The 14,885-nt window shown below is 40.4% G+C and overlaps 1 protein-coding gene across 1 annotated transcript in view; it reads left to right on the forward strand.

Moving 5' to 3' along the window:
• LOC110494842 (synapsin-2) overlaps positions 1–14,885 on the forward strand; it is a 278,300-nt gene that overhangs the window by 94,856 nt on the left and 168,559 nt on the right. The window contains exons 4-5 of the mRNA XM_036950994.1: positions 2,280–2,436; positions 3,224–3,313. Of these exons, the coding sequence (XP_036806889.1) occupies positions 2,280–2,436; positions 3,224–3,313 (247 nt within the window). The remainder of the gene's footprint in view (positions 1–2,279; positions 2,437–3,223; positions 3,314–14,885) is intronic.

Below are 14,885 nucleotides of genomic sequence, written 5' to 3' on the forward strand. Positions count from 1 at the left end.
AGGTTATCTCGGTATAACCAGGACCGCTCGCGTAGCCCTGCCTCTCTTTCTATATCGATACGTTGTCCGCGTAGAGAGGTCTTTTGCCTTGTCACTCTTAACGGTCTAGCTCTAGCTGGGATGTGTGAACCCCACGTTTATCCTCTAGACTCTTTGTTTCAACACTAATTGATCCTTGAGTTGTTATTAAGCACTAGTCCTACCAGTCTCTATATGATTTCCCTGTGGTTGAGTATTTCCCTTCTGTGATGTATCTAGTTTAAAGTGCGAAGACCTTTAGTCAACTTAGTCTCACTACTCTGCCCGTCGGCTATGTATCGCTTGGAAAATAAAACTTAGATAGATCGATAAGACAATTAGTGAATCATTACTGGACACACCTTCCTCTTTGTCTTTTAATGGTAACTCACTTTGTCATAGAGTATTGGTCTCCGTTTCCAGTGTCCCGGTAGAGGGGAGTGTCAGAGTTGTTATCTCCCGTGCCGTTAACTGTCTTGGGAGGGCGTTTTACTCGAGACAAAATAAGGCTACCGTTTATTTTTGGAAACACTCAGTTTTTTGTCTTTTACATCAAACACACTTCAAAATACACAATTTGTTACTTGGTCACACACAGCGTTAATCAAAAACATGCAAATGCCTTAATGCTCTATGAAGCCTGGTACAATGATAACACTTATCTCTATATTAATGCTTATAATAGCTCTTTAATTACCTTTCAGAGATGACGGGGAGACCCACGAGATCAGGAACAGAGTTTCAATCGGTCAGAGTTCTGAGAATTTAGTTTCGGTATCAATTCCTCCTATGAGAGATCGGTGGTTCACTTCAATTTTGAGATTCAAGTTAGTCTGGAGAGATCAGAGATTCACCGTTGATCTACCGCAGTGTCTGTGGCGAAAATACCCAGCCGGAATGTTGAGCTCAATCAGTTAAGATATTATTGCCTCAAGATAAACCGAGCACAGGGTAAATGGCGACAAGTACAACTGTCCGATAGGTAAGCGGCGCGAACCCGAGTTCCAACAAGTTAGAATCTATAGATAATTTGAGTGGTTCAACTAAATTTCAAGATTCAAGTTAGTCTGGAGAGATCAGAGGTTCACCGTTGATCTACCGCAGCGTCTGTGGCGAAAATACCCAGCCGGAATGTTGAGCTCAATCAGTTAAGATATTATTGCCTCAAGATAAACCGAGCACAGGGCAAATGGCGACAAGTACAACTGTCCGATAGGTAAGCGGCACAAACCCGAGTTCCAGCAAGTTAGAATCTATAGATAATTTGAGTCGAGCATTAATGGCTCGAAGTCAAATGGTTGTCTAAATGAATTCAAGATTCAAGAAGGCAGCGCCAATTTAATGGCAATTTCTCTTTATATACCTTTTGTTTCTCTGCACCGGATCCGCTCCTCATCCTCTCTGTCAAAGGCAGTGATGACTCATCACCTCAGAGACTATATCAAGTGCAGTAATGACGCGTACAGCAGGAAATACTTTTATATTTCTTATATGGGCTTCCGTTTATGACAGAGCCTTCTACTCTAGTAACAATGATTCTAGCAGTTTCTCCCATTTATCTGGGGTGTCGTCGGTTAGCTGTTTTTTCTTTTTAATTAACTTGCACAAATTAAAAAAAATAATAATAATTTTTGCTTTGGAATTATGGGGTATTATGTGTAGATTGCTGAGGAAATAGTTTTATCTAATCTATTTTAGAATAAGGCTGTAACGTAACAAAATGTGGAAAAAGTCAAGGGGTCTAAATACTTTTGAAAGGCTCTCTATATGTTTCTGCCTCAGGTTTGCCACAGATTCAAATAGAATCTTGAGAGAATTATCTGTCAGAAAAAAACTATTGTGAACTGTTTCCCACTAGTGGCAATAAATATTTTTGTTGCCAAAAGTTTGCCGACGATTCACCATTAGTAGCAAACGTTTAGAAACTTCTAGCAACATTTTGTGGCACACTATTTAATTGGAGGAAGTTTGCAGTAACACATTCATTTTTCTAAGGGCACCTAGGCTGTATGCTTTCCAGGACATTACCTCAGCAGAGTTTAAATGTCTCAGATTGATCACTTCAGACCCTGTTTCTGAGTGTGATCAAATCACATCTGTTCTACCCTCCCATGTCATTCAAGCCTTACTTTGTCCTCTAACCCTCCCAGGTTGTTCAAGCCTGACTTTGTCCTCTAACTCTCTCAGGTCCTTCAAGCCTGACTTTGTCCTCTAACCCTCTCAGGTCCTTCAAGCCTGACTTTGTCCTCTAATCCTCTCAGGTCCATTAAACCTGACTTTGTCTTGATGAGGCAGCATGCCTATAGCATGGCCCACAATGAGGACTTCAGGAACATGATCATCGGCCTGCAGTACGCAGGAGTCCCCAGCATCAACTCACTGGAGTCCATCTACAGCCTCTGTGACAAGCCCTGGGCGGTGAGACACACACATACACAGGGGGTGGTAAGGCTATACATTGGGGAAATAGGCTCCTCTATTAAACACAGAGCCTGACATTTTTACAACTGGCTTTTAAATTGACCTCATAACTCAGCACAACATTGATTTAATGTTGGATGTGAATGGACCAGATCACTGTAGCAGCACCACCAGCACAATAACCTGTTTTATAATAGTACTTCCCATCATAGTGCCCCAGCCAGCTAACAGATAATCATTTAGAGAATTATTTGCCTCATATGTTCCTCCAGTTACAGCTTTATCTGAACATTTACCAGGTGTCTGGAGGAGAGTCCTGTAAATAATTTGGCTCATCAGTTCCTCTACAGCTTTATCTGAACATTGACCAGGTGTCTGGAGGAGAGTCCTGTAAATAATATGGCTCATCAGTTCCTCTACAGCTTTATCTGAATATTTACCAGGTGTTTGGAGGAGAGTCCTGTAAATAATTTGGCTTATCAGTTCCTCTACAGCTTTATCTGAACATTGACCAGGTGTCTGGAGGAGAGTCCTGTAAATAATTTGGCTCATCCGTTCCTCTACAGCTTTATCTGAACATTGACCAGGTGTCTGGAGGAGAGACCTCTAGATTTATTGGCCTCATTTGTTCCTCTAGTTAAAACTTTTTCTTTACATTTACCCGGTGTCTGGAGGAAAAGTCTAGGATTTTGGTTCAGCTGCTATGTCTTCTTCAGTCCTAGTCCAGGCCTAATCACTAGTCCCATGCCACCTCTACTAACTGTCTCCTGTACCCCTCCACTAGTTTGCCCAGCTGATCGCCACCTGTAAGAAACTAGGCCCTGACAAGTTCCCTCTGATCGACCAGACCTTCTACCCAAACCACAAGGACATGGTAAGAACGACTTAACGACCTATCTAGCTAAATACCTATCTGTACACAAACCATAAGAGCTACCTATCTGCTTAACTACCTGTCTACCTATTTACCTATATACAGTGGGGCAAAGAATAATTTAGTCAGCCACCAATTGTGCAAGTTCTCCCACTTAAAAAGATGAGAGATGCCTGTAATTTTCATCATAGGAACACTTCAACTATGACAGACAAAATGAGCGAAAAAAATCCAGAAAATCACATTGTAGGATTCTTTATGGAAGACATACAAGACCACTGATAATCTCCCTCGATCTGGGGCTCCACGCAAGATCTCACCCCGTGGGGTCAAAATGATCACAAGAACGGTGAGCAAAAATCCCAGAACCACACGGGGGGACCTAGTGAATGACCTGCAGAGAGCTGGGACCAAAGTAACAAAGCCTACTATCAGCAAGGGCATTGAAGATGAAATGTGGCTGGGTCTTTCAGCATGACAATGATCCCAAAACACCACCCGGGCAACGAAGGAGTGGCTTCGTAAGAAGTGTCGTGGAGGATCGTTACAAAATATAACACTTACAAGAACTTGTGAATTCAATATAGGCTTTTAATACAAACATATCAGAAGCCTAGATGGTCCGCGGAACACACACTTTTCCAGAGCACTGGCTCTGTATTTATACACATACAACATATGAGTCCATCCCACATACAAATGAAGTTACTTCCCTCAGTCCATCTGCCACCATTATCTTTCAATCTGTGCTTCCTGCTTGTTCACGCCCAATAACGCCCATATCTGCTTTCAGTCAAGTTATAATGGTGGCAGGACCTCTTCATGTCCCAAAAATAATACATACCCATCTTATCCTATCCTTATGTTTAGCTTGGTGTGTTCTTTGGTATGTCTGTCATTATTAGGACTAGAAGACTGTGTCTCTTCTCTTCCTGTCCAAAAAATATATGTCCTATGTCTATAGTCCATCCGTTGGTCATTTGGCTGACCCCCTCCTTTGTGTGTCCCTCTGACCTTGGTATGTCCAGCCGTCCTATGCTCTCATGGCCTTACTATGGTTTCCTGTCTTATTCAATAGACAATGCATTTTACCCTAAACATTTATGCATTTTATGGCTTTGGCCATTACGTCTGTTATTTCTTGGTTTCCTGTTTTTACCAGAATGGCAAATGCACTCTAAATGTATCTTCCTCTTGTGGTCTAATGTACACCTTTGAGTTACAGTATTATGTTTGTCCCTATATGTACAGCTTGCACCCACAGAAGCATTTCAAGGTCCTGGAGTGGCCTAGCCAGTCTCCAGATCTCAACCCCATAGAAAATCTTTGGAGGGAGTTGAAAGTCCGTGTTGCCCAGCAACAGCCCCAAAAGATCACTGCTCTAGAGGAGATCTGCATGTAGGAATGGGCCAAAATACCAGCAACAGTGTGTGAAAACCTTGTGAAGACTTACAGAAAACGTTTGACCTCTGTCATTGCCAACAAAGGGTATGTAACAAAGTATTGAGATAAACTTTTGTTATTGACCAAATACTTATTTTCCACCATAATTTGCAAGTAAATTCATTAAAAATCCTACAATATGATTTTCTGGATTTTTTTTCTTCTCATTTTGTCTGTCATAGTTGAAGTGTACCTATGATGAAAATTACAGGCCTCTCTCATCTTTTTAAGTGGGAGAACTTGCACAATTGGTGGCTGACTAAATACGTTTTTTGCCCCACTGTATGTGTATATAGCGTGTCTTATCATGTGTATGTGTGTCTGTGTGTGTGTTTCTTCACAGTCCCCGCTGTTACGCGAGGTGTATTTTTATCTGTTTTAATTTTATCTGCTTCCATCAGTTACCTGATGTGGAATAGAGTTATATGTAGCCATAGCTCTACGTAGTACTGTGCGTCTCCCATAGTCTGTCCTTGACTTGAGGATTGTGAAGAGACCTCTGGTGGCATCTCTTGTGGGGTATGCATGGTCCAAGCTAAGCTGTGTGCTAGTAGTTTATACAGACATCTTGGTCCATTCAGCATGTCACTGCTTCTTACAAAAACAAGTAGTGATGAAGTGACTTTGAACAATGAGAGATTTACATACAGTTCCTTCAGAAAGTATTCAGACCCCTTGACCTTTTCCACAATTTCTTATGTTACAGCCTTATTCTAAAATTGATTAAAATAAGTGTTTTCCTCATAAATCTTCACACAATAACCCATAAAAACAAAGTGAATGTAGTTATTTAGAGATTTTTGTAAATATATTAAAAATAAAAACATAAATACCTTATTTACATATGTATTCAGACCCGTTGTTTTGAGACTCGAAATTGAGCAAAGGTGCATCCTGTTTCCATTGATTATCCTTGAGATGTTTTTATATCTTAATTGGAGTCCACCTGTGGTAAATGAAATTGATTGGACATGATTTGGAAAGGTACACACCTGTTTATATATGGTCCCAAGGTTGAAAGTGCATGCCAGAGCAAAAAAACAAGCCAAGAGTTCGAAGGAATTGTCCGTAGAGCTCCGAGACAGGACTGTTATGGCACAGATCTGAGGAAGGGTACCAAAATATTTCTGCAGCATTGAAGGTCCCCAAGAACACAGTGGCCTCCATCATTCTTAAATTGAAGGAGTTTGGAACCACCAAGGATCTTCCTAGAGCCGGTCGCCTGGCCAAACTGAGCAATCGGGGAGAAGGGCCTTGATCAGCGAGGAGATCAAGAACCCGATGGTCACTCTAACAGAGCTCCAGAGATGGGAGAACTTTCCAGGGAGACAACCATCTCTGCAGCACTCCAGAATTCAGGCCTTTATGGTAAAGTGGCCAGACGGAAGCCACTCCTCAATAAAAGGCACATAAGTGCCCGCTTGGAGATTGCCAAAAGGCACCCAAAGGACTCTCAGTACATGAGAAACAAGATTCTCTGGTCTGATAGATTGAACTCTTTGGCCTGAATGCCAATCGTCAAGTCTGAAGGAAACCTGGCACCATCCCTACAGTGAAGCATGGTGTTTGCAGCATCATGCTGTGGGGATGTTTTTCAGCGGCAGGGACTGGGAGACTAGTCAGGATCGATGCAAAGATGAACAGAGCAAAGTAGAGAGAGATCCTTGAAGAAAACCTGCTCCAGAACGTTCAGGACCTCAGACTAGGGAGAACTTTCAACAGGACAACATCCCTAAGCACACAGCTAAGACGAGGCAGGAGTGGCTTCGGGTCAAGTCTCTGAATGTCCTTGAGTGGCTGATCGAACATCTCTGGAGAGACCTGAAAATAGCTGTGCAGCAACTCTCCCCATCCATGAAAGAACTTGAGAAGATCTGCAGAGAAGAATGGGCGAAATTCCCCAAATACAAGTGTACCAAGTTTGTACCGTCATACCGAAGAACACTCGCTGCCAAAGAACACTCGCTGCCAATAAAGTACTGCGTAAAAGGTCTGAATGCTTAAGTAAATGTGATATTACCATTTTTTTTTATTACCAGAAATGTCTAAAAAACAGTTTTTGCTTAGTCATTATTGGGTATTGTGTGCAGATTGATGGAAAAAAACAATTTAACGACTTATGGAGGTGGTCCCTGCACAGGGACAGCTCAGCGGAAATTTCAGAGCGCCACCTATAGTACTCGAGTATAGTACTCAATAAATCTCAAACTTTCATAAAAATACACATGCAATGTACTGAATTAAAGCTACACTCGTTGTGAATCTAGCCACCAAGTCAGATTTGTAAAATGCTTTTCGGCGAAAGCATGAGAAGCTATTATCTGATAGCATGCACCCCCCCAAAATACCAGCACGACACGTAAACAACAGATTTTGCGGTAGCCGGCGCTACCCAAAACGTAGAAATAAAATATAAAACATTCATTACCTTGGACGAGCTTCTTTGTTGGCACTCCTATGTGTCCCATAAACATCACAATTGGGTCTTTTTCCCGATTAAATCCGTCATTGTATACCCAAAATGTCGTTTGCTGAAGGCCAGTCTGATGCTGCGAAAAGCCCATTTACAAGACGCAACGTCACTTTTTAAAATTACAAAAGTCGCCTATAAACTTTTACAAATCACTTCAAACGACTTTTCTAAACCAACTTTAGGTATTAATAAACGTTAATGATGTATCAAATTGATCACGGGGCGATCTGTATTCGATAGCAGCAAGTCTGGAAATCATTGTCCATTTTTTCAGTTTCACAACATACTGTGGTGCGCCTCAAGAAAGGAGGGGTCTATTCGTGTTGTAACCAAGGATAAATGATTCATATATTGATAGCAATGGCGACATCGTGTGGAAGCTGTAGGCGTTTACAGGTTTTTTTGTGTTTTTGGTAAACAGTTTTACCAGGGATTTTTATTCCTAAACACGTTCTGTTATAGCCACAGACCCGATTTAACCAGTTTTAGAGACTTCAGAGTGTTTTCTATACACACATACTTATCATATGCATATACTATATCCCTGGCATGAGTAGCAGGACTTTGAAATGTTGCGCGATTTTTTACAAAAAGCTGCGAAAATTCGCATCATCCATAACAGGTTTTAATCAATTTTAGAATAAGGCTTTAATGTAACAAAATGTGGAAAAAGTCAAGGGTTCTGAATACTTTCCCCAAGGCACTGTGCATATTATTAATGTTAGCTCGCCATGTACATGCTGCTCTGTTCTGAGTCAATTGTCATTTTCCAAGGTCCCTCTTTGTGACACCTGACCAGGCGACTGAGCAGTAGTCCAGGTGCGACAAAACTAGGGCCTGTAGGACCTGCCTTGTTGAACGGGTTGTTAAAAATGCAGAGCAACTCTTTATTATGGACAGACTTCTCCCCATCTGAGCTACTGTTGTATCAACGTGTTTTGACCATGAAAGTTCACTATCCAGGGTTACTCCAAGCGGTTTAGTCACCTCAACTTGTTCAATTTACACATTATTTATTACAAGGTTTAGTTGAGGTTTAGGGTTTAGTGAATGAATTGTCCCAAATGCAATGCGTTTAATTTTTGAAATATTTAGGACTAACTAACTTTATTCAAAGCCAGTGGCATGTCATGTTATCGGCATTGTTTTTTCCATTTATGTTTTGAGGTTTTTCTTTAGCACGTAAAGCTTGTTAGCAGGGTGCACTGATTGGTGTCACCTCATTAGTCAGTATGTGTTGCACCTATGCTGATTGCCATCTCGTTAGTTGGAAGGTGTTTCACCTGTGCTGGACCAGGTGCTTTTAAAGAGTGGATGGCCCAGTGCTTATGTTGACTTGATAGGGTGGCCACCCTTTGCCTTGGTGTCAGCTTTGCACACTCTTGGCATTTTCTCAACCAGCTTCATGAGGAATGCTTTTCAAACAGCCTTGAAGGAGTTCCCACATATGCTGAGCACACGGCTACTTTTCCTTCACTCTGCGGTCCAACTCATCCCAAACCATTTCAATTGGGTTGAGGTCGAGTGATTGTGGACCCAGGTCATCTGATGCAGCACTCCATCACTCTCCTCCTTGGTCAAATAGCCCTTACACAGCCTGGAGGTGTGTTTGGTCAATGTCCTGTTGACAAATAAATGATAGTCCCACAGAGCGCAAACCAGATGGGATGGCATATCGCTGCAGAATGCTGTGGTAGCCATGCTGGTTAATTGTGCCTTGAATTCTGTCACACCTCCTCATCCGTGCTTCACGGTGGGAACCACAGGTACGGAGGTCATCCATTTACCTACTCCCGAGTGGGGCAGTGTTCGAAGGCACTGCGTCTCAGTGCTAGAGGCATCACTACAGACCCTGGTTTGATTCCTGGTTGTATCACATACGGCCGTGATTGGTCCCATAGGGCGGCAGACAATTGGCCCAGTGTTGGCCGAGGTAGGCCGTCATTGTAAATAAGAATTTGTTCTTACCTGACTTGCCTAGTTAAATAAAAAATGTAATAAAATACTCTGAGTGTTAACCTTTAGTTGGCTTGCCGTATTTTGATTTCTAGACGAGCATCCTTTATCTGATTTCCCTGATTTCGTTTCCTGTCTTTAAGTGTGGTGTGGATTTTTATTTTATTTGCCTCTTCATAGGCAAATTTAGTGGGCGATCATGTTCGGTGTCTTTTAGGTTCCAGTTGTTGTTGCCAGTCAACTTTCAGTGTTCACCCCCATGAGTGTCTTTCAGAACCCATCCTAAAACCGATCTTGTTTCATTTTGGTTGTTGGTCAGTGATTCTTTGTTAGTTCCCCCTTCTGTTTGAGCGACATTATTTGTTTTTTTGATTGGGAATGTAACAGTCATCAGCAAAGATTGAAAAAAATAAGGAGCCTAGACAGCTGCCCTGGGGAATCCCTGATTCAACCTGGATTATGTTGGAGAGCCTTCCATTAAAGAACACCCTCTGTGTTCTGTTAGAAAGGTAACTCTTTATCCACAATATAGCAGGGGGTGTAAAGCCATAACACATACCTTTTTCAGCAGCAGACTATGATTGATCATTTCAAAAGCTGCACTGAAGTCTAACAAAACTGCTCCCACAATCTTTTTATCAAGTTCTCTCAGCCAATCATCAGTCATTTGTGTAAGTGCCGTGCATGTTGAATGTCCTTCTCTAAAAGTCTTGTCAATTTGTTTACAGTAAAATAGCATTGTGTCTGGTCAAACACAATTTTTTCCAAAAGTTTACTAAGAGTTGGTAACAGGCTGATTGGTCGACTATTTGAGCTAGTAAAGGAGGCTTTACTTGACTTTTGCTTCCCTCCAGGCCCGAGGGCACACACTTTCTAGTTGGCTTAAATTGAAGATATGGCAAATAGAAGTGGTAAAATCATCCGCTATTATCCTCAGTAATTTTCATCTTTACAAAATGTTAAATGACAATGATTGTCTTTCATAATTTGATAAGTTGTACTTGGATGTGTAGTGTCAGCTCTTGTTGCTGGCATGTCATGCCTAAATTTGCTCATCTTAATTGTAATTGGCAACATCAGTCGGTTTTGTGGTGAATTTTATTTTATTTTACCTTTATTTAACTAGGCAAGTCAGTTAAAGAACAAATTCTTATTTTCAATGACGGCCTTGGAACAGTGGGTTAACTGCCTGTTCAGGGTGAGTGAGCCATCTAATTCAATGAATGATGGAGCCGAGTTTGCCTTTTTGCCCAAAATATCATTTAAGGGACTCCAAAGACTTTTACTATCATTAATCTTTGTTTCAAAGTACATTTTCTTATTTTTATTCAGTTTAGTCACATGACTTCTCAATGTGCAGTAAGTTTGCCAATCGGTTGTGCAGCCAGACTTTTTTTGCCATTCCTTTTGCCTCCCTTTCAACCATACAATTTCTCAATTCCACAACGATTTATCAGTTTTTGTGCATGATTATTAGTAAGTGGAATCAGCAATTTCATAAATGTGTCAAGTGCAGCATCTAGTTGCTCCTCATTACACACCACAGAACAACAAAAATTATTCATATCAACAGCATAGGAGTCATTACAAAACTTATTGTATGAACTCTTATACATTATATTAGGCCCAGCCTTTGGAACTTTGGTTTTCCAAGATATGTCTAGTACATTGTGATCACTACATCTTATGGATTTGGATACTGCTTTAAAGCAAATTCCTGCAGCATTAGTAATGATATGATCAATACACGTTGATTATTTCCTTCCTGTGCTGTTTGTAACTACCCTGGTAGGTTGACTGATAACCTGAACCAGATTGCACGCACTGGTTAGAGTTTGAAGATTTTTCATGAGTGGGCAGCTTGATGAAATCCAGTCAATATTTAAATCACCCATAAAATATACCTCTCTGTTGATATCACAGACATTATCAAGCATTTCACACACGGTATCCAGATACTGACTGTTAGCACTTGGTGGTCTACAGCAGCTTCCCACAAGAATGGGCTTTAGATGAGGCAGATTAACCTGTATAGAAACGTTTGTTGTCATATGCATATTCTTAAAAACATAGGTGCTTCGTCAGATCAAACAAACAAACTGAGTGCTCACTTCCCAACAGGGTAGATGGTAGATGAACTTGTAGCCATATTACTTCAACAGTATTTATCATGTGATCCTCTCTTAGATTTACAGGAATGTGGTTCTGAATATAAACAGCAAAACACCTCCACCATTGGGATTTCTGTCTTCTCTGTAGATCATCTGTAGATGTCACAACCATGTATTACCACTGTATCATCAAAGGTATTATCTAAGTGAGTTTCAGAGGTAGTCAGAATAGGTATGTCATCTGTTACTAGCATGTTATTGACTTCATTAACCACTTTCTGGAATGCTTGATTGTTTTCATTGCTTTACTGGGAAGCTTAGCAGAAGTAGATATGCTCATGTTATTTATGTTAGTGCAGGGTGAGCTGCACCCAGTGAACTTCCTACTAGTGCACAACAGCTATTGTATGCAGTAATCATGTGCCGATAAACCAGAGTTATACTGTTAGCACTGAGGTGGTAGATTGAGCAGAGGCATTCAGTGCAGTAAGAGGGACATAAATTAGGTTATTTAGATTGTGTCTTCCCAAGCCTCTAGAATGATGCATATTTGCTGAAGCTTTATGACAACTCAGTGACACAATGGTCGGGATTAACTGAGCTGGGCTTGAGTCATTGATAAGTAATTGTCTCAATTGAAGAGGAGTGGGACAAGATCAACAGCCTGATCAACTCTATGCGAAGGAGATGTGTCGCGCTGCACGAGGCAAATGGTGACTTTGTGACTTTTTTGACTTTTTTTTTTATCCACACCCCTACCTTTTTAAAAATTGTATCTTTGACCAACAGATGAACATTTTATATTCCCAGTCATGTGAAATTGATAGATTAGGGCCTAAGGAATTTATTTAAATTGACTGATTTTATTTTATGAACTGTGTCTCAGTGAAATCTTTGAAATTGTTGCGTTTATATTTTATTTATATTTTATTTTTCAGTGTAGATGCGTGTCAAATAGTTAATGCAATGAGAGATGGACATCACTACTCTCTACCTATCTCTACCCAAACCATAATAACTACATATCTACCTATCTCTACTCAAACCATGAGAACTATCTTTACCTAAACCATAATAACTACCAATCTAACCCCAAACCATAAGAACTACCAACATACCCATCTATTTATCTCTACCCAAACCATAATAACTACATATCTCCCTATCTCTACCCAAACCATAATAACTACATATGTACCTATCTACTTAAACCATAAGAACTACCAATGTATCTATCTTTACCTAAACCATAAGAACTACCTATCTGTTGTTATGACATGACCTTATCATCAATCTGAATACTGTTATTTATCTAATGACCTAAACATGTTTAATTGTTACCTGATTAAATTAATAATGTAACAATTAAGTCATTAGGATCTGGGGCACCACAAGAGCGGTTCTTTAAAGAGTTATCATCTCCAGAATTCAACTCTAAAGTTCTTTACCTATCACATCTATAAACAGTTAACTTAATCATAACCTCGTATCATATCATCATTCTGAACAGTCGTAACCTATTTGCATCTGCAAAACACAAGCCTTACTTATGATTCAGTACTACACAAATTAGTTTAATTATTTATTTACTAGCTAACTAAATGGTAACACAGGATAAACTAAATGGTAACACAGGATAAACATACACACTTAATACATTAAAAACAGGTCCCTACCAGACTGACAACAATATGTCTGCTTGTTACAAAATACATGGAGAGGGCAAGAGAGAGGGACAGAGACACTTAACTTTGGTACATTTAGAAACTACTCTCACTTATAGTACTCTTGTACTTTGCACAGGAGCCGTCCCCCGCTTGGAGTAAGAAATCATGAAGGTATTTACGTGAAAATGCCTTGGTTCGCCGTGTATCTCTCTCAGAGTTGGGCCACCTTGGAAAGGGGGTTAGGCCTTTTCGCGGTAAGGCTATGATTGTCCGAAATGGTTCTGAGAAGTCTTCTACTGTTGTCCTTTTCTGTAGTTGTCTGGTATCTGGTGATTTGTTGTGTAGTCCTGAACAGAAATACAGAGTTTATTCTCCTTCCATTCGCTCTGGAAGATGCTTCTTTGATGATAGGCTATTCTGCCATGTCGCTGGTTCCCAGTGGGGTGATGAGAGTAGCGCACTATGGTGGTTTGAGCAGAATAGTAAAATGGCTCCGCTTCAATTAGCTTATTTAGATACTTTACTTAGGACAGCTAATCAGCCGTACCACTGCTGGTCCGGGAGGTGACATTATCGTCTCTACCTCGTGTTGAGATTCAGAGTTCAAACCACTTTGAAGCGTGACCTGCAGCTCTACGTCTCTCTGGTCTTATATGTTAATTTATAACCCATCATTTCATACAGTTTGTTAGAAAGGGCGTTTCTGTCAGTCTGACAAGCTCTCTGACCTCACTCAGGGACGTGGCTTGTCACTGTGCAAAGTTTATGTAAAACAATTATCTCTTATGACTCCTAAAATCATGCCCCTCTCTTAAAACCTCTTAAAGCTAGGGGGCAGAATTTTCACTTTTGGATAAATAGCGTGCCCAATTTCAACTTCCTGTTACTTATGCCACGAATATAAGATATGCATATTATTCATATTCGGATAGAAAACACTCTGAAGTTTCTAAAACTGTTTGAATCATGTCTGTGAGTATAACAGAACTTATGTAGCAGGCAAAACCCCGAGGACTAACTGTTCAGAATTATTATTTTTTTCCCATCTCTCTTCCCTGTATTGTCTTTGCCATTGGAAATGTAATAGAAATATACTTTCAGTTCCTACATCTTCCACACGATGTCGCCAGTGTTTGGAATATCGCTGAGGTTATTTCTTTGTCTTAGCAGGAAGTAGGCCAACTCGGAACGGGGGACCCTTTTGTGAGTTGCACAAGACGTGATGAGAAGAGTTGGTTTCTTTTCGTTCATGTATTGAATACAGATTGCCCCGTCTACAATTTGATCGATTATTAACGTTTAAAAGTACCTAACATTGTATTACAAAAGTAGTTTGAAATATTTTGGCAAAGTTTATAGGCAACTTTTGAAATATTTTGTAGTGACGTTGTGTTTTTCTAAGCTGTTTTTTTATGGATCAAACGGGCTTTATAAATGGGCATTTTCGATATATATGGACGGAATTAATCGTACAAAATGACCAATTGTGATGTTTATGGGACATATTGGAGTGCCAACAAAAGAAGCTCGTCAAAGGTAATGCATATTTTATATTTTATTTCAGCGTTTATTTCAGCGTAGCTCTTTTGTTTACTACTGGTGAAGATGGGTGCATGCTATCAGATAATAGCTTCTTATGCTTTCGCCGCAAAGCATTTTAAAAATCTGACATGTTGGCTGGATTCACAATGAGTGTAGCTTTAATTGAGTATCTTACGTGTGTGATTTAACGAAAGTTTGAATTTTATAGCATTTTATTTTAATCTGGCGCTCTGCATTTACCCTGGCAATTGGCCAATTGAGACGCTAGCGTCTCCCTATCCTCAAGAGGTTTTAATTAACCCCCACCAGTTCCTTCCTCCCCCCTCTGCGGGTGAGAGAGGGTCTAATTGAAGTTATTAATTGCAAACCTGATCTGACCT

The sequence above is a fragment of the Oncorhynchus mykiss genome, chromosome 17, assembly GCF_013265735.2.
Source record: "Oncorhynchus mykiss isolate Arlee chromosome 17, USDA_OmykA_1.1, whole genome shotgun sequence".
Taxonomy (NCBI): Eukaryota; Metazoa; Chordata; class Actinopteri; order Salmoniformes; family Salmonidae; genus Oncorhynchus; species Oncorhynchus mykiss.